Genomic DNA, 19,505 nt, shown 5'->3' on the forward strand with positions numbered 1-19,505 from the left:
ATTCTACAGGGTAATTCCAAAGGGTGATTCTAAAGGGTAATTCTAAAGGTTGATTCTAAAGGGTGATTCTAAAGGTTGATTCTAAAGGGTAATTCTAAAGGGTGATTCTAAAGGGTAATTCTAAAGGTTGATTCTAAAGGGTGATTCTAAAGGTTGATTCTAAAGGGTAATTCTAAAGGTTGATTCTAAAGGGTGATTATAAAGGGTGATTCTAAAGGGTAATTCTAAAGGTTGATTCTAAAGGGTAATTCTAAAGGGTAATTCTAAAGGGTGATTCTAATGGGTGATTCTAAAGGGTAATTCTGAAGGTTGATTCTAAAGGGTAATTCTGAAGGGTAATTCTAAAGGGTGATTCTAAAGGGCGATTCTAAAGGGTAATTCTAAAGGATAATTCTGAAGGGTAATTCCAAAGGTTGATTATAAAGGGTAATTCTAAAGGGTAATTCTAAAGGTTGATTCTAAAGGTTGATTCTAAAGGGTAATTCTGAAGGGTAATTCTAAAGGGTGATTCTAAAGGGTGATTCGAAAGGGTGATTCTAAAGGGTAATTCTAAAGGGTAATTCCAAAGGCTAATTCTAAGGGGCGATTCCAAAGGGTAATTCGAAAGCGTGATTCTAATGGGTAATTCTAAAGGGTAATTCTAAAGGGTAATTCTTAAGGGTAATTCTAAGGGGCGATTCTAAAGGGTGATTCCAAAGGGTAATTCGAAAGGGTGATTCTAAAGGGTAATTCTAAAGGGTAATTCGAAAGGCTAATTCTAAGGGGCGATTCTAAAGGGTGATTCCAAAGGGTAATTCGAAAGGGTGATTCTAATGGGTAATTCTAAAGGGTAATTCTAAAGGCTAATTCTAAGGGGCGATTCTAAAGGGTGATTCCAAAGGGTAATTCGAAAGGGCGATTCTAATGGGTAATTCTAAAGGGTGATTCTGAAGGGTATTTCCAAAGGGTAATTCTAAAGGGTAATTCTGAAGGGTATTTCCAAAGGGTAATTCTAAAGCGTAATTCTAAAGGGTAATTCTAAAGGGTATTTCTGAAGGGCAATTCTGAAGGGTAAGTTTAAAGGGTAATTCTGAAGGGTGATTCTAAAGGGTAATTCTGAAGGGTAATTCTGAAGGGTGATTCTAAAGGGTAATTCTGAAGGGTAATTCTAAAGGGTAATTATAAAGGGTGATTCTAAAGGGTAATTCTAAAGGGTAATTCTAAAGGCTAATTCTAAGGGGCGATTCTAAAGGGTGATTCCAAAGGGTAATTCTAAAGGGTAATTCTGAAGGGTAATTCTGAAGGGTAATTCCAAAGGGTGATTCTAAAGGGTGATTCTAAAGGGTAATTGTAAAGGGCGATTCTAAAGGGTAATTCTAAGCGGTGATTATAAAGTGTGATTGTAAAGGGTAATTCCAAAGGGTATTTCTTAAGGGTGATTCTAAAGGGTGATTCTAAAGGGTAATTCCAAAGGGTGATTCTAAAGGGTAATTCTAAAGGGTAATTCCAAAGGTTAATTCTAAGGGGCGATTCTAAAGGGTGATTCTGAAGGGTGATTCGAAAGGTTGATTCCAAAGGTTGATTCTAAAGGTTGATTCTAAAGGGTAATTCTAAAGGGTGATTCTAAAGGGTGATTCTAAAGGTTGATTCTAAAGGGTAATTCTAAAGGGTGATTCTAAAGGGTAATTCTAAAGGTTGATTCTAAAGGTTGATTCAAAAGGGTGATTCTAAAGGTTGAATCTAAAGGGTGATTCTAAAGGGTAATTCTAAAGGTTGATTCTAAAGGGTGATTCTAAAGGGTAATTCTAAAGGGTGATTCTAAAGGGTGATTCTAAAGGGTAATTCTAAAGGTTGATTCTAAAGGGTGATTCTAAAGGTTGATTCTAAAGGGTGATTCTAAAGGGTGATTGTAAAGGGTAATTCTAAAGGGTGATTCTAAAGGGTAATTCTAAAGGTTGATTCTAAAGGGTGATTATAAAGGGTGATTCTAAAGGGTAATTCTAAAGGTTGATTCTGAAGGGTAATTCTAAAGGTTGATTCTAAAGGGTGATTATAAAGGGTGATTCTAAAGGGTAATTCTAAAGGTTGATTCTAAAGGGTAATTCTAAAGGGTAATTCTAAAGGGTGATTCTAATGGGTGATTCTAAAGGGTAATTCTGAAGGTTGATTCTAAAGGGTAATTCTGAAGGGTAATTCTAAAGGGTGATTCTAAAGGGTGATTCTAAAGGGTAATTCTAAAGGTTGATTCTAAAGGATAATTCTGAAGGTTGATTCTAAAGGGTAATTCTGAAGGGTAATTCTAAAGGGTGATTCTCAAGGTTGATTCTAAAGGGTAATTCTGAAGGTTGATTCTAAAGGGTAATTCTAAAGGGTAATTCTTAAGGTTGATTCTAAAGGTTGATTCGAAAGGGTAATACTGAAGGTTGATTCTAAAGGGTAATTCTGAAGGGTAATTCTAAAGGGTGATTCTAAAGGGTGATTCTAAACTGTGATTCTAAAGGGTAATTCTGAAGGGTGATTCCAAAGGTTGATTCTAAAGGGTAATTCTAAAGGGTAATTCTAAAGGTTGATTCTGAAGGTTGATTCTAAAGGGTAATTCTGAAGGGTAATTCTAAAGGGTGATTCTAAAGGGTGATTCGAAAGGGTGATTCTAAAGGGTAATTCTAAAGGGTAATTCCAAAGGCTAATTCTAAGGGGCGATTCCAAAGGGTAATTCGAAAGCGTGATTCTAATGGGTAATTCTAAAGGGTAATTCTAAAGGGTAATTCTTAAGGGTAATTCTAAGGGGCGATTCTAAAGGGTGATTCCAAAGGGTAATTCGAAAGGGTGATTCTAAAGGGTAATTCTAAAGGGTAATTCGAAAGGCTAATTCTAAGGGGCGATTCTAAAGGGTGATTCCAAAGGGTAATTCGAAAGGGTGATTCTAATGGGTAATTCTAAAGGGTAATTCTAAAGGCTAATTCTAAGGGGCGATTCTAAAGGGTGATTCCAAAGGGTAATTCGAAAGGGCGATTCTAATGGGTAATTCTAAAGGGTGATTCTGAAGGGTATTTCCAAAGGGTAATTCTAAAGGGTAATTCTGAAGGGTATTTCCAAAGGGTAATTCTAAAGCGTAATTCTAAAGGGTAATTCTAAAGGGTATTTCTGAAGGGCAATTCTGAAGGGTAAGTTTAAAGGGTAATTCTGAAGGGTGATTCTAAAGGGTAATTCTGAAGGGTAATTCTGAAGGGTGATTCTAAAGGGTAATTCTGAAGGGTAATTCTAAAGGGTAATTATAAAGGGTGATTCTAAAGGGTAATTCTAAAGGGTAATTCTAAAGGCTAATTCTAAGGGGCGATTCTAAAGGGTGATTCCAAAGGGTAATTCTAAAGGGTAATTCTGAAGGGTAATTCTGAAGGGTAATTCCAAAGGGTGATTCTAAAGGGTGATTCTAAAGGGTAATTGTAAAGGGCGATTCTAAAGGGTAATTCTAAGCGGTGATTATAAAGTGTGATTCTAAAGGGTAATTCAAAAGGGTATTTCTTAAGGGTGATTCTAAAGGGTAATTCCAAAGGGTGATTCTAAAGGGTAATTCTAAAGGGTAATTCCAAAGGTTAATTCTAAGGGGCGATTCTAAAGGGTGATTCTGAAGGGTGATTCGAAAGGTTGATTCGAAAGGTTGATTCTAAAGGTTGATTCTAAAGGGTAATTCTAAAGGGTGATTCTAAAGGGTGATTCTAAAGGTTGATTCTAAAGGGTAATTCTAAAGGGTGATTCTAAAGGGTAATTCTAAAGGTTGATTCTAAAGGTTGATTCAAAAGGGTGATTCTAAAGGTTGAATCTAAAGGGTGATTCTAAAGGGTAATTCTAAAGGTTGATTCTAAAGGGTGATTCTAAAGGGTAATTCTAAAGGTTGATTCTAAAGGGTGATTCTAAAGGTTGATTCTAAAGGGTGATTCTAAAGGGTGATTGTAAAGGGTAGTTCTAAAGGGTGATTCTAAAGGGTAATTCTAAAGGTTGATTCTAAAGGGTGATTATAAAGGGTGATTCTAAAGGGTAATTCTAAAGGTTGATTCTAAAGGGTAATTCTAAAGGTTGATTCAAAAGGGTAATTCTAAAGGGTGATTCTAAAGGGTAATTCTAAAGGTTGATTCTAAAGGGTAATTCTAAAGGTTTATTCTAAAGGGTAATTCTAAAGGGTGATTCTAAAGGGTGATTCTAAAGGGTAATTCTAAAGGGTGATTCTAATGGGTGATTCTAAAGGGTAATTCTGAAGGTTGATTCTGAAGGGTAATTCTAAAGGGTAATTCTAAAGGGTGATTCTAATGGGTGATTCTAAAGGGTAATTCTAAAGGTTGATTCTAAAGGGTAATTCTAAAGGTTGATTCTAAAGGGTAATTCTAAAGGGTGATTCTAAAGGGTGATTCTAAAGGGTAATTCTAAAGGGTGATTCTAATGGGTGATTCTAAAGGGTAATTCTGAAGGTTGATTCTGAAGGGTAATTCTAAAGGGTAATTCTAAAGGGTGATTCTAATGGGTGATTCTAAAGGGTAATTCTAAAGGTTGATTCTAAAGGGTAATTCTAAAGGTTGATTCTAAAGGGTGATTATAAAGGGTGATTCTAAAGGGTAATTCTAAAGGTTGATTCTAAAGGGTAATTCTAAAGGGGCGATTCCAAAGGGTAATTCGAAAGCGTGATTCTAATGGGTAATTCTAAAGGGTAATTCTAAAGGGTAATTCTTAAGGGTAATTCTAAGGGGCGATTCTAAAGGGTGATTCCAAAGGGTAATTCGAAAGGGTGATTCTAAAGGGTAATTCTAAAGGGTAATTCGAAAGGCTAATTCTAAGGGGCGATTCTAAAGGGTGATTCCAAAGGGTAATTCGAAAGGGTGATTCTAATGGGTAATTCTAAAGGGTAATTCTAAAGGCTAATTCTAAGGGGCGATTCTAAAGGGTGATTCCAAAGGGTAATTCGAAAGGGCGATTCTAATGGGTAATTCTAAAGGGTGATTCTGAAGGGTATTTCCAAAGGGTAATTCTAAAGGGTAATTCTGAAGGGTATTTCCAAAGGGTAATTCTAAAGCGTAATTCTAAAGGGTAATTCTAAAGGGTATTTCTGAAGGGCAATTCTGAAGGGTAAGTTTAAAGGGTAATTCTGAAGGGTGATTCTAAAGGGTAATTCTGAAGGGTAATTCTGAAGGGTGATTCTAAAGGGTAATTCTGAAGGGTAATTCTAAAGGGTAATTCCAAGGGGCGATTCTAAAGGGTGATTCCAAAGGGTAATTCTAAAGGGTAATTCTGAAGGGTAATTCTGAAGGGTAATTCCAAAGGGTGATTCTAAAGGGTGATTCTAAAGGGTAATTGTAAAGGGCGATTCTAAAGGGTAATTCTAAGCGGTGATTATAAAGTGTGATTCTAAAGGGTAATTCCAAAGGGTATTTCTTAAGGGTGATTCTAAAGGGTGATTCTAAAGGGTAATTCCAAAGGGTGATTCTAAAGGGTAATTCTAAAGGGTAATTCCAAAGGTTAATTCTAAGGGGCGATTCTAAAGGGTGATTCTGAAGGGTGATTCGAAAGGTTGATTCCAAAGGTTGATTCTAAAGGTTGATTCTAAAGGGTAATTCTAAAGGGTGATTCTAAAGGGTGATTCTAAAGGTTGATTCTAAAGGGTAATTCTAAAGGGTGATTCTAAAGGGTAATTCTAAAGGTTGATTCTAAAGGTTGATTCGAAAGGGTGATTCTAAAGGTTGAATCTAAAGGGTGATTCTAAAGGGTAATTCTAAAGGTTGATTCTAAAGGGTGATTCTAAAGGGTAATTCTAAAGGGTGATTCTAAAGGGTGATTCTAAAGGGTAATTCTAAAGGTTGATTCTAAAGGGTGATTCTAAAGGTTGATTCTAAAGGGTGATTGTAAAGGGTAATTCTAAAGGGTGATTCTAAAGGGTAATTCTAAAGGTTGATTCTAAAGGGTGATTATAAAGGGTGATTCTAAAGGGTAATTCTAAAGGTTGATTCTAAAGGGTAATTCTAAAGGTTGATTCAAAAGGGTAATTCTAAAGGGTGATTCTAAAGGGTAATTCTAAAGGTTGATTCTAAAGGGTAATTCTAAAGGTTTATTCTAAAGGGTAATTCTAAAGGGTGATTCTAAAGGGTGATTCTAAAGGGTAATTCTAAAGGGTGATTCTAATGGGTGATTCTAAAGGGTAATTCTGAAGGTTGATTCTAAAGGGTAATTCTGAAGGGTAATTCCAAAGGGTGATTCTAAAGGGTGATTCTAAAGGGTGATTCTAAAGGATAATTCTAAAGGTTGATTCTAAAGGGTAATTCTGAAGGTTGATTCTAAAGGGTAATTCTGAAGGGTAATTCTAAAGGGTGATTCTCAAGGTTGATTCTAAAGGGTAATTCTGAAGGTTGATTCTAAAGGGTAATTCTAAAGGGTAATTCTAAAGGTTGATTCTGAAGGGTAATTCTGAAGGGTAATTCTAAAGGGTGATTCTAAAGGGTGATTCTAAACGGTAATTCTAAAGGGTAATTCTGAAGGGTGATTCTAAAGGTTGATTCTAAAGGGTAATTCTGAAGGGTAATTCTTAAGGTTGATTCTAAAGGTTGATTCTAAAGGGTAATTATAAAGGGTGATTCTAAAGGGTAATTCTAAAGGGTAATTCTAAAGGCTAATTCTAATGGGCGATTCTAAAGGGTGATTCCAAAGGGTGATTCTAAAGGGTGATTCGAAAGGGTGATTCTAAAGGGTAATTCTAAAGGGTAATTCCAAAGGCTAATTCTAAGGGGCGATTCCAAAGGGTAATTCGAAAGCGTGATTCTAATGGGTAATTCTAAAGGGTAATTCTCAGGGGCGATTCTAAAGGGTGATTCCAAAGGGTAATTCGAAAGGGTGCTTCTAATGGGGAATTCTAAAGGGTAATTCTAAAGGCTAATTCTAAGGGGCGATTCTAAAGGGTGATTCCAAAGGGTAATTCGAAAGGGTGCTTCTAATGGGGAATTCTAAAGGGTAATTCTAAAGGCTAATTCTAAGGGGCGATTCTAAAGGGTGATTCCAAAGGGTAATTCGAAAGGGCGATTCTAATGGGTAATTCTAAAGGGTGATTCTGAAGGGTATTTCCAAAGGGTAATTCTAAAGGGTAATTCTGAAGGGTATTTCCAAAGGGTAATTCTAAAGGGTAATTCTAAAGGGTAATTCTAAAGGGTATTTCTGAAGGGCAATTCTGAAGGGTAAGTTTAAAGAGTAATTCTGAAGGGTGATTCTAAAGGGTAATTCTGAAGGGTAATTCTGAAGGGTGATTCTAAAGGGTAATTCTGAAGGGTAATTCTAAAGGGTAATTATAAAGGGTGATTCTAAAGGGTAATTCTAAAGGGCGATTCTAAAGGGTGATTCCAAAGGGTAATTCTAAAGGGTAATTCTGAAGGGTAATTCTGAAGGGTAATTCCAAAGGGTGATTCTAAAGGGTGATTCTAAAGGGTAATTGTAAAGGGCGATTCTAAAGGGTAATTCTTTAGCGGTGATTATAAAGTGTGATTCTAAAGGGTAATTCCAAAGGGTATTTCTTAAGGGTGATTCTAAAGGGTGATTCTAAAGGGTAATTCCAAAGGGTGATTCTAAAGGGTAATTCTAAAGGGTAATTCCAAAGGTTAATTCTAAGGGGCGATTCTAAAGGGTGATTCTGAAGGGTGATTCGAAAGGTTGATTCTAAAGGTTGATTCTAAAGGTTGATTCTAAAGGGTAATTCTAAAGGGTGATTCTAAAGGGTGATTCTAAAGGTTGATTCTAAAGGGTAATTCTAAAGGGTGATTCTAAAGGGTGATTTTAAAGGGCAATTCTAAGGGTTAATTCTGAAGGGTAATTCTAAAGGGTGATTCTAAAGGGTGATTCTAAAGGGTAATTGTAAAGGGCGATTCTAAAGGGTAATTCTAAGGGGTGATTATAAAGTGTGATTCTAAAGGGTAATTCCAAAGGGTATTTCTCAAGGGTGATTCTACATGAATCGTACACTTTTCAAAATCCAATCTCACCCCTCCCCTCCAAATCCTCCCCATCACCCATCCCTTTAAAATCTCCCCCCTTGCCCCTTCCCTCCCCTCCCTCCTAAACTCCCCCCACACCCCTCCCCTCCGAGACTCTCCCTCGCTCCTCCCCTCCTAGACTCCCCTCTCACCCCTCCTCCTCAAAGCATCCTCCCTGCTTCTTCCCCCTTCCAACTTTCACCTTCATCTCCCCCAACCTTCTGCCTCGCTCTTCCCCCTCCTCAAATAACACCTCACTGTGCCTCACCCAATCTCCATCAAACCTTTTGTCCGCCCCATTCTTCCCTTTCTCCAAGCTATTCTGAAATCTCTGACACACCTTCAACAGCTCTCCCTACCTCTTCCTCCTCTTCCACATCTTACCCTACCCCCCTCCTGTTCTGGACCCGATGCTCCCCCTTCCTCTTCATTAACGGTATGGACCTCAAACATCCGGGGCCTTCACTCAAACGTGACTGACCTCTCCATACAGGTTGCTTCTGACAAACCAGATATGATCTGCTTAACAGAAACTTTCCTCCTTCATGATGTCTCTGATGCCTTGGTATCCCAGGTTACTCCCTCCTCCGGTATGATAGACCTGAGCCTCGTCCTGGAGGTGGGGTTGCTATCTTTATAAAAAAACTCTCTTCCTCACTCGCCCTCCACTGCCCTCTCTCCACCTCACCCCCAGGAATACCTTTGGCTACGGCTTCCCCTTCGCTCCCACCTTTTGTTCATATGTGTGTTGTACCGTCCACCAAACAGCGATGACTCCATCTACATCTCGCTGTCCGATAATATGGACCAACTTCTATCTACCCATCCCAACTCTCTCTTCCTCATATGTGGTGATTTCAATTGTCACCATGCCAGTTGGCTGGGTGTGGGTACCTCTCTCACCAGCCATGGCTCTTCAGCAAAGGACCTCTGCGACTCACTGGGACTGACACAATCTGTCAATTTCCCGACCCGGATCTCAGTCAACGGAGCATCTTCTCTTCTGGATTTGGTTATGCCAAACTTCCCTGAAAATGTCTGCTGCTCTTCTTCTGCTCCAATCGGCTCATCTGATCATGTGCTTGTCAAAGTGGACATCTCTCTGACCATTCTCAGAGAGCCTCCTCAGCGTCGACGAGTCTGGAATTTCACTCAGGCCAACTGGCACGGTCTTCAAGCAGCCATCAATCATCTGGACTGGTCTCCCATCTCTACCGCCTCTGACATCAACTCATCCTGGGAATTCTTTCAAAGTAAATTGCTCTCTCTCATGCACAGATTTATCCCATCTCGTCTTCAGTTGTCATACCCTTCCTCCCGTCCATGGTACACGGAATCTTGTGGTAAGGCTGTTACCCTGAAACAACTTGCTTTCGTCTCCTGGAAAGCAAATCCAACGGAAGGAAATCTCATTTCCTTTCACAAAGCCCGAAACAAGTGTGTGTCCACCCTCAGGAGAGCCAGGAAACAATATCTCACCGTTCTCAAGACCGAACTCTCTTATCTGTCTCCCTCTTCCAAATCCTGGTGGCGTCTGGTCAAATCTGTTTCTGGTGTTTGTTCCCCCTCCATCCCCTCCCTCACCTCAAACGGCTTAACGGCTGACTCCGCACGTGAAAAAGCTGAATGCCTCAACTCTGTGTTTGCCTCTAAATCTTGTGTCCCAAACCCATCCCTCTCTGTACGCACCGTACCCAGCTGCTCCTGGACTCTGTGTCCTTTCCTCCTGACAAGGTGGAAAAGTTTCTGTCAACCCTCGACTCTGATTCTGCACCTGGTTCTGACGGCATCAGCCCACGGGTCGTAAAATCATGTTCTTCCGCTCTTTCACTCCCTCTTTCTGTTCTCTTCACCCTCTCTTTTGCTCAAGGTCATCTGCCATCTGCTTGGAAATCGGCCAACATCACCGCTTTGCACAAAAAGGTGCTGACAAATGTGCCTGTATCCAGAAGGCTAGTCAACCAACGACTGGTTCAAGCAGGCTATCGTGCCAGGCGTCCCCTGAGAAAGCCACGCCTGACCAGACAACACCGCCAGCGCCGATTGCAGTGGGCCAGAGAGCACCGTCAATGGCAGCCAGGACACTGGAATCACATGTTCAGTGACGAGTCTAGATTTCTGGTCTATCGTCAAGATGGCCGCGTCCGAGTGCGCAGACAAGTGCATGAAGCCTACAACAAAGATTGTATAGTGCCAAGAGTCCAAGCTGGAGGTGGTGGGGTGACCGTCTGGGCTGCTTTTCATGCAGGGGGCAAAACTGACCTGGTTGTTCTGAATGGAAACCTGAACCAGTTCAAGTACAGGGCCATTCTGGAAGAAACATTGCTTCCATTTGCTCGTGCAGCCTTTCGAGGAAACTTTGTCTTCCAAGATGACAATGCTTGGCCTCATCGTGCTCGCATGATCCAACACTTTCTTGCTGACCGTGGTGTAGAGCATATGGAGTGGCCTGCCATGTCCCCTGATATGAATCCGATCGAGAACTTGTGGGCAGAATTAACGTGTCAAATCGACCACTTGGACCAGCAGCCAACCTCTGTGCATGAATTGCAGCAGGCTATTGTCACTGCATGGAAAGCGATTCCTGTCCAAACCTTGGCAAATCTCGTGAACAGCATGCCTCATCGTGTAAGTGCTCTCCTGAATGCTCGTGGGGGTTACACGAAGTACTGAACTGTAATTTTACTGTCCATAATCCCAGTCGTAATTTAACTTTTGTTTTTGTTAAAAAAATATTTGGCTAACGTGCAAAACAAAGAGATACTTCTGGAAAACGTACAGAAGTTTAACACAGTACTGTCCATGAATTGAGTTCGATATCAGTTTACATCACTTTCAAGGATCAATTTATTTGTTTCGAAATGTCAAATGTGGTTTTTGTTTCTTTCTTCTTTTTTTTTCTTTTTTTTTGTATACTGAATCGAGGCTCGTGAAAGAGCTAACATTTATTTCACAAACAAATCAACCAGACAAACAAAATATACAAAAAGAGGGAGCGGAAGACAAGATGGGGAGAGAAGGGGAAGCACACAACCACAACATTTGAGAGCAGGGAGAAGTGTGGGAGGGAGAGGGCTTGGCGGCAGGAGGCGTGGGAGGGGGGGCGGGGGGGGGGGGGAGAGGTATAAAACACAAGGGGACCGAAATTAGCGGGGGTAGAAAAGATCAAGGTTTTGGATGGGGGAGGATAAGAGATGGTGGTGAACAGCTGTTTTAAAGACCTGGAGGGTGGAGTGGGATTGAAGAGAGTGAGGGAGTTTGTTCCAGAGGTGGGAGAAAAGAGGAATGAAGGAGTGAAGGTGAGCAGAAAGTCTTGATTTTGGCAGTTTAACCATAAGAGGGTTGCAGGCAGATCTTGTGCGACCTGTAGGAATATTTGGGGGACAGAGCCCAGAGAGGGCTGGGGGGGCAAGGCCAGAGAGGAGTCGGTAGAAGACGGAAAGACCACCAACCTGCCTGCGGTGAGTGAGTGAAAGGCCCTTGGAGTTAGCTTCATCGTGGGAGATTCCAATGATTCTGAACGCTTTCGTTTCAACAGCGTGAAGACGGGCTAGGTGTGAGGCAGGAGCACCAGACCAGAGGGGAGAGCAGTATTCCATAGAGCTGCAGATGAAAGCCTTGTATGTGGTGAGGAGCTCAGGTGTGCCAAGGAAGGACTTTGCACGACGGAGGATGCCCAGTCGGCGACTGGCTTTGGAGGCCAGATTTGAAATGTGCTTTTCCCAGGAAAGATCATGGCAAATAGTGAGACCCAAAAGCTTGAGTGAAAGAACTTCTTGGAGAGGATTATTCAGAAAGTGGATGGGAGGGTTTTCCAGTCGGTCTTTTCGGAGAGACATCGTAAGAGTGTGAGATTTATCAGGATTGAAAGACATGTTCCATTTGTTTGCCCAGTCTGTGATTTTGTCCAGGTCTGCAGAGAGTGAGGAGGCTGCAGACTGCCGATCTGAGGGATGAGGAATGGAGCGGCAGATAGTGGAGTCATCAGCAAAGAGATAGAGAGGATTTTCCAGAGAGTCAGAGAGATCATTGATGAAGACCAGAAAAAGCACAGGGCCCAGAACACTACCTTGTGGAACTCCAGCCTGAACAGGAAGAGGAGATGAGAGAAACCCATTCAGGGCCACACGTTGACTACGACCAGAGAGGAAGTCCGCCAGCCATGCGTGGAGAATTCCATGGATACCAAAGGAGGAGAGTTTGGTGAGCAGAGCAGGGTGCCAGACCGTATCGAAGGCACGTGAAATGTCAAGGGAGACAGTTCTAATTTCCTGTTTGGCGTTGAGGACCTCCATCCATTGTTGAGAAAGCAGAAGCAGCATGTCCAGAGTAGAGTGACCAGGTCTGAAACCAAATTGATGAAACCAAATTGATCAGAGATCAAGCCATTGGAGAAGAGGAAAGATTTCATATCTGAAGCAATGATGGATTCCATGACTTTGCTGATAATTGGGAGAAGGCTGATTGGTCTGTAGTTGCTGGGATCTGTTTTTGCACCTTTTTTGTGCAAAGCGGTGATGTTGGCTGATTTCCAAGCAGGTGGCAGATGACCTTGAGCAAAAGAGAGGGTGAAGAGAACAGAGAGAGGGAGTGAAAGAGCGGAAGAACAGGATTTTACGACCCGTGGCCTGATGCCGTCAGGACCAGTTGCAGAATCAGAGTCGAGGGTTGGCAGAAACTTTTCCACCTTGTCAGGAGGAAAGGACACAGAGTCCAGGAGCAGCTGGGTATGACTGGGTACGGTGGGTACAGAGAGGGATGGGTTTGGGACACAAGATTTAGAGGCAAACACAGAGTTGTGGCATTCAGCTTTTTCATGTGCGGAGTCAGCCGTGTAGCTGTTTGAGGTGAGGGAGGGGATGGAGGGGGAACAAACACCAGAAACAGATTTGACCAGATGCCACCAGGATTTGGAAGAGGGAGACAGATAAGAGAGTTCGGTCTTGAGAACGGAGAGATATTGTTTCCTGGCTCTCCTGAGGGTGGACACACACTTGTTTCGGGCTTTGTGAAAGGAAATGGGATTTCTTTCCGTTGGATTTGCTTTCCAGGAGACGAAAGCAAGTTGTTTCTGGGCAACAGCCTCACCACAAGATTCCGTGTACCATGGACGGGAGGAAGGGTATGACAACTGAAGACGAGATGGGATAAATCTGTGCATGAGAGAGAGCAATTTACTTTGGAAGAATTCCCAGGATGAGTTGATGTCAGAGGCGGTAGAGATGGCAGACCAGTCCAGATGATTGATGGCTGCTTGAAGACCGTGCCAGTTGGCCTGAGTGAAATGCCAGACTCGTCGACGCTGAGGAGGCTCTCTGAGAATGGTCAGAGAGATGTCCACTTTAACAAGCACATGATCAGATGAGCCGATTGGAGCAGAAGAAGAGCAGCAGACATTTTCAGGGAAGTTAGTCATAACCAAGTCCAGAAGAGAAGATGCTCCGTTGACTGAGATCCGGGTCGGGAAATTGACAGATTGTGTCAGTCCCAGTGAGTCGCAGAAGTCCTTTGCTGAAGAGCCATGGCTGGAGAGAGAGGTACCCACACCCAGCCAACTGGCATGGTGACAATTGAAATCATCACATATGAGGAAGAGAGAGTTGGGATGGGTAGATAGAAGTTGGTCCATATTATCAGACAGCGAGATGTAGATGGAGTCATCACTGTTTGGTGGACGGTAGAACACACATATGAACAAAAGATGGGAGCGAAGGGGAAGCCGTAGCCAAAGGTATTCCTGGGGGTGAGGTGGAGAGAGGGCAGTGCAGGGCGAGTGAGGAAGAGATTTTTTAAAATAAAGATAGCAACCCCACCTCCAGGACGAGGTTCAGGTCTATCATACCGGAGGAGGGAGTAACCTGGGAGAGATACGAAGAAATCAGAGACATCATGAAGGAGGAAAGTTTCTGTTAAGCAGATCACGTCTGGTTTGTCAGAAGCAACCTGTATGGAGAGAGCAGTCAAGTTTGAGCGAAGGCCCCGGATGTTTGAGGTCCATACCGTTAATGAAGAGGAAGGGGGAGCATCGGATACAGAACAGTGGGGGGAGGGGTAGGGTAAGATGTGGAAGAGGAGGAAGAGGTCGGGAGAGCTGTTGAAGGTGTGTCAGAGATTTCAGAATAGCTTGGAGAAAGGGAAGAATGGGGCGGACAAAAGGTTTGATGGTGATTGGGCGAGGCACAGTGAGGTGTTATTTGAGGAGGGGGAAGAGCGAGGCAGAAGGTTGGGGGAGATGAAGGTGAAAGTTGGAAGGGGGAAGAAGTGGGGAGGACGCTTTGAGGAGGAGGGGTGAGAGGGGAGTCTCGGAGGGGAGGAGCGAGGGAGAGTCTCGGAGGGGAGGGGTGTGGGGGGAGTTTAGGAGGGAAGGGGCAAGGGGGGAGATTTGAAAGGGATGGGTGATGGGGAAGATTTGGAGGGGAGGGGCAATGGGGAAGATTTGAAAGAGATGGGTGATGGGGAAGATATGGAGGGGAGGGGCAAGGGGGTAGATTTGGAGGGGAGGAGTGATGGGGAAGTTTTGGAGGGGAGGGGTGATGGGGAAGTTTTGGAGGGAAGGGGTGATGGGGAAGATTTGGAAGGGAGGGGCAAGGGGGAAGATTTGAAGGGGATGGGTGATGGGGAAGATTTGGAGGGGAGGGGCAAGGGGAATATTTGAAAGAGAAGGGTGATGGGGAAGATTTGGAGGGGAGGGGCAAGGGGTTGGATTTGGAGGGTAGGGGTGATGGGGAAGTTTTTGAGGGGAGGGGTGATGGGGAAGTTTTGGAGGGAAGGGGTGATGGGGAAGATTTGGAGGGAAGGGGCGATGGGGAAGATTTGGAGGGGAGGGGCAAGGGGTTGGATTTGGAGGGTAGGGGTGATGGGGAAGTTTTTGAGGGGAGGGGTGATGGGGAAGTTTTGGAGGGAAGGGGTGATGGGGAAGATTTGGAGGGAAGGGGCGATGGGGAAGATTTGGAGGGGAGGGGCAAGGGGTTGGATTTGGAGGGTAGGGGTGATGGGGAAGTTTTTGAGGGGAGGGGTGATGGGGAAGTTTTGGAGGGAAGGGGTGATGGGGAAGATTTGGAGGGAAGGGGCGATGGGGAAGATTTGGAGGGGAGGGGCAAGGGGTTGGATTTGGAGGGTAGGGGTGATGGGGAAGTTTTTGAGGGGAGGGGTGATGGGGAAGTTTTGGAGGGAAGGGGTGATGGGGAAGATTTGGAGGGGAGGGGTGAGATTGGATTTTGAAAAGTGTACGATTAATGGGAAACGAAAATTTATTGCAAAATGAGTTTCTTGAGACCTTCGAGTCAAAAATACGTTTGAGGACGATGAAGGAGGGGTGGAGTGCAGGAGAGTTTCGGGAATGTAGAAAAAAGGAACTGTAAGAGATGGAATTTTTAGATGTAAGAGATGGAACTTATATTATAATTTGATATATATATATATATATATATATATATATATATATATATATATATATATATATATACACTGTACAAATATAAATTTGTCAGTGAGTTACTTTATCAAAAATATCCCATACAATTTACTCCCAACACATGGGGTTGGGAGGGTCACAAAAATGGTTCTTGTACCCCCACCTAAAGCTTTCACAGACTGAATTTCTGTAGCTATGAAAACAAGCCATTTGAGTGGGAAAACGTAAAAAGTTTAAAAACATACAATTCACAAAAACGTTTATTCATAAAAGACTATCTTTTCGAGCACAAGGAGACCAATGCAGTTTGTGGATTCGGTCCATAAACCCATATTACGCCACATCCATCAAGCTTCCCAATAAATACAAGCACCTCGAATCCACGCACACCAAGATGGCACACAAACAACAGCAACGCACAATGAATGACTATAGGCCTGGTCACTGGATAGACACGAGTGTCCAAGTCATATGAATCATCAGGTGGAATAAGAGCAAGTTACAAACCACAAAATAGACAAAAACACTTGCATTAGCACTTTACGTCGAAATGAAAAGCGCTCCAAGGAATCGAACGATTGAATTGCATTCAGTCAAACTAAATAAATATTTTCTTGTCATGTGTGCAATACTGACGGACAAGCATTTAAGCTCTTATACGCGTGTAGACCTGGGCTCACATCTGCCAAGAAGGTTGGACTGTATATTATTTATTTATTTACACCGATTCAAGTCCTCACAAGACCTCGATGACCCTGCTAATCAGCGATGGTGCTTTGTCCGGGATAGATAGTGTCCTGCCATTTTCTTTACAAAAACAGCACATCGTTATTTTTTTTGGGTTTACATATCTATTCTTTTCTTCCTCTTCGTAGTACTTGTCCCTCCACGTCCACTTCCTTCCTAGGCATACGAGAGAGCCGAGGGAATGGGTGCTTCGTCGGAGCGGAAGCCATAGGCCGTGGCTGGCCGTGGAGGTCCAGGTGACATCATGTAATTGTTCACAGATATGCTGCAATAGGTCACAGGGGCATGCGCAAAGTCATCACTCACAGGAAGTAGGAGCAGCAGCAAAAAAAAAAAAAAAAAAAAAATCAATCTTGTGTATCGGCAAATCTATTTCAAGATAACTTTATGAAGGACAAAACTTTGAAACACTTCCCCGTTATTTTCCCCAATTTTCAAACCACATTGCAGATGGAAACAGACAATACGCACGACTTCCTACTGCGTCTGTAAGCTACAAAGAGTTTCTCTTCAAAGGCCAAAAGAATTGTGACACTGAAATACCAAATACGTCAATAAATGTATCATGACCAGGTAAGAACCATACCTATACTTTCCTTACAACATTGGGTGGACCTCATACATCATGCACCAAGCAAGGGAGAAATTAATACTCTGCCCAGTGACACTACATACCCTCCCGAGTGCTGCTTGAGCACATCTCCATTCTGCAGGTAGTCGTCAAAGTAGCTTGGGCTGATGGAGGCCTCAGAAGGGACCAGGCCTTCTACAGCAAACATGCCAAGAAAGATATAACAATTATAACCCAAAATGGTGCATCGATTCCCAAGAGATGTTAACAAAATCGTTATTTGATGTTATATAGGCAACGTGCATACTTAGCTTTGGGTGTTACAAAACACTCCGAAAGTGCAATAAGTTTTGAAAATGTAAATTATTCCAAGAACGTAAATATATACACAAAGAATTAAGTTAAGCACCCCCCCCGTTTTTTTACAACCTCGCACATTACAAGTTTGTTGTCGTCAAAACAGTGTAATATACCCATGATATTGCTATATTTTCTGGAGAAGTGATATTATGGTCACATAAAAACATAACAATCATGCCGTTTTCAATATTTTATTCTGAATAATTTAAGGTGAAATTTTTTAGGAATTTTAGGCATATTTTCACCTCAATTTAAGTATGGAGCTATAGGTCCATCACGGACAGTGTGGATGACGTTTATGTTTTCTAACGTACAGTCATTGTTCTGAGAAGACCTCTAGCGATCTTTGCGTCAATAACGTGTGTAGGACCCAAGTGATCGGATCACTGACTCAACCCTACGTCTCATAGACCCTGTAAGCCGTCGTATGTGTTGCTGTGGCAGGTTGAACCCCCTCGAGCACGTTTGGGACATGTTGGGACGACAAATTGCGAAGATGGTCCCTCCAATAGCCAATCTGGATGAATTGGAACGTGCATTACATCGGGAATGGAACAACCTGCCACAGCAACGCATACGACGGCTTACAGGGTCTATGAGACGTAGGGTTGAGTCAGTGATCCGATCACGTGGGTCCTACACACGTTATTGACGCAAAGATCGCTAGAGGTCTTCTCAGAACAATGACTGTACGTTAGAAAACATAAACGTCATCCACACTGTCCGTGATGGACCTATAGCTCCATACTTAAATTGAGGTGAAAATATGCCTAAAATTCCCAAAAAATTTCACCTTAAATTATTCAGAATAAAATATTGAAAACGGCATGATTGTTATGTTTTTATGTGACCATAATATCACTTCTCCAGAAAATATAGCAATATCATGGGTATATTACACTGTTTTGACGACAACAAACTTGTAATGTGCGAGGTTGTAAAAAAACGGGGGGGGTGCTTAACTTAATTCTTTGTGTATATTTGTACCAAATGTCCCCCAATATTTGTACCAATTGTCCCCCCATATTTGTACCAATTGTCCCACATATTTGTACCAATTGTCCCCCAATATTTGTACCAATTGTCCCCCCATATTTGTACCAATTGTCCCCCCATATTTGTACCAATTGTCCCCCCCATATTTGTACCAATTATCCCCCCATATTTGTACCAATTGTCCCCCCATATTTGTACCAATTGTCCCCCCATATTTGTAACAATTGTCCCCCCCATATTTGTACCAATTGTCCCCCCATATTTGTACGAATTGTCCCCCCCATATTTGTACCAATTGTCCCCCCATATTTGTACGAATTGCCCCCCAATATTTGTACCAATTGTCCACCAATATTTGTACCAATTGTCCCCCATATTTGTACCAATTGTCCCCCCATATTTGTACCAATTGTCCCCCATATTTGTACCAATTGTCCCCCCATATTTGTACCAATTGTCCCCCCCATATTTGTACCAATTGTCCCCCCCATATTTGTACCAATTGTCCCCCCATATTTGTACGAATTGTCCCCCCATATTTGTACCAATTGTCCCCCCATATTTGTACCAATTGTCCCCCCCATATTTGTACCAATTATCCCCCCCTATTTGTACCAATTGTCCCCCCATATTTGTACCAATTGTCCCCCCATATTTGTACCAATTGTCCCCCCATATTTGTACCAATTGTCCCCCCATATTTGTACGAATTGTCCCCCCCATATTTGTACCAATTGTCCCCCAATATTTGTACCAATTGTCCCCCATATTTGTAACAATTGTCGCCCCATATTTGTACCAATTGTCCCCCATATTTGTACCAATTGTCCCCCCATATTTGTACGAATTGTCCCCCCATATTTGTACGAATTGTCCCCCCCCCATATTTGTACGAATTGTCCCCCCCATATTTGTACGAATTGTCCCCCCCATATTTGTACGAATGTTCCCCCAATATTTGTACCAATTGTCCCCCATATTTGTACCAATTGTCCCCCCATATTTGTACCAACTGTCCCCCATATTTGTACCAATTGTCCCCCCATATTTGTACCAATTGTCCCCCCATATTTGTACCAATTGTCCCCCATATTTGTACCAATTGTCCCCCATATTTGTACCAATTGTCCCCCATATTTGTACCAATTGTCCCCATATTTGTACCAATTGTCCCCCCATATTTGTACCAATTGTCCCCCATATTTGTACCAATTGTCCCCCATATTTGTACCAATTGTCCCCATATTTGTACCAATTGTCCCCCCCTATTTGTACCAATTGTCCCCCATATTTGGACCAATTGTCCCCCAATATTTGTACCAATTGTCCCCCCATATTTGTACCAATTGTCCCCCCATATTTGTACCAATTGTCCCCCCCATATTTGTACCAATTATCCCCCCATATTTGTACCAATTGTCCCCCCATATTTGTACCAATT

The 19,505-nt window shown here is 42.5% G+C and overlaps 1 protein-coding gene across 2 annotated transcripts in view; it reads right to left on the reverse strand.

The window, feature by feature from the left end:
- Positions 1-15,637: 15,637 nt before the first annotated feature.
- KIFAP3 (kinesin associated protein 3) overlaps positions 15,638-19,505 on the reverse strand; it is a 29,461-nt gene continuing 25,593 nt past the window's right edge. For both annotated transcript variants that reach the window (XM_068125006.2, XM_068125005.2), the window contains exons 19-20: positions 16,813-16,903; positions 15,638-16,402 (exon numbers count right to left, since the gene is read on the reverse strand). In XM_068125006.2, coding sequence (XP_067981107.2) covers positions 16,294-16,402; positions 16,813-16,903 — 200 coding nt within the window. In that variant the 3' untranslated portion in view covers positions 15,638-16,293. The remainder of the gene's footprint in view (positions 16,403-16,812; positions 16,904-19,505) is intronic.

This window comes from Myxine glutinosa, chromosome 8, assembly GCF_964187855.1.
Source record: "Myxine glutinosa chromosome 8, kmMyxGlut1.1, whole genome shotgun sequence".
Lineage (NCBI taxonomy): Eukaryota > Metazoa > Chordata > Myxini > Myxiniformes > Myxinidae > Myxine > Myxine glutinosa.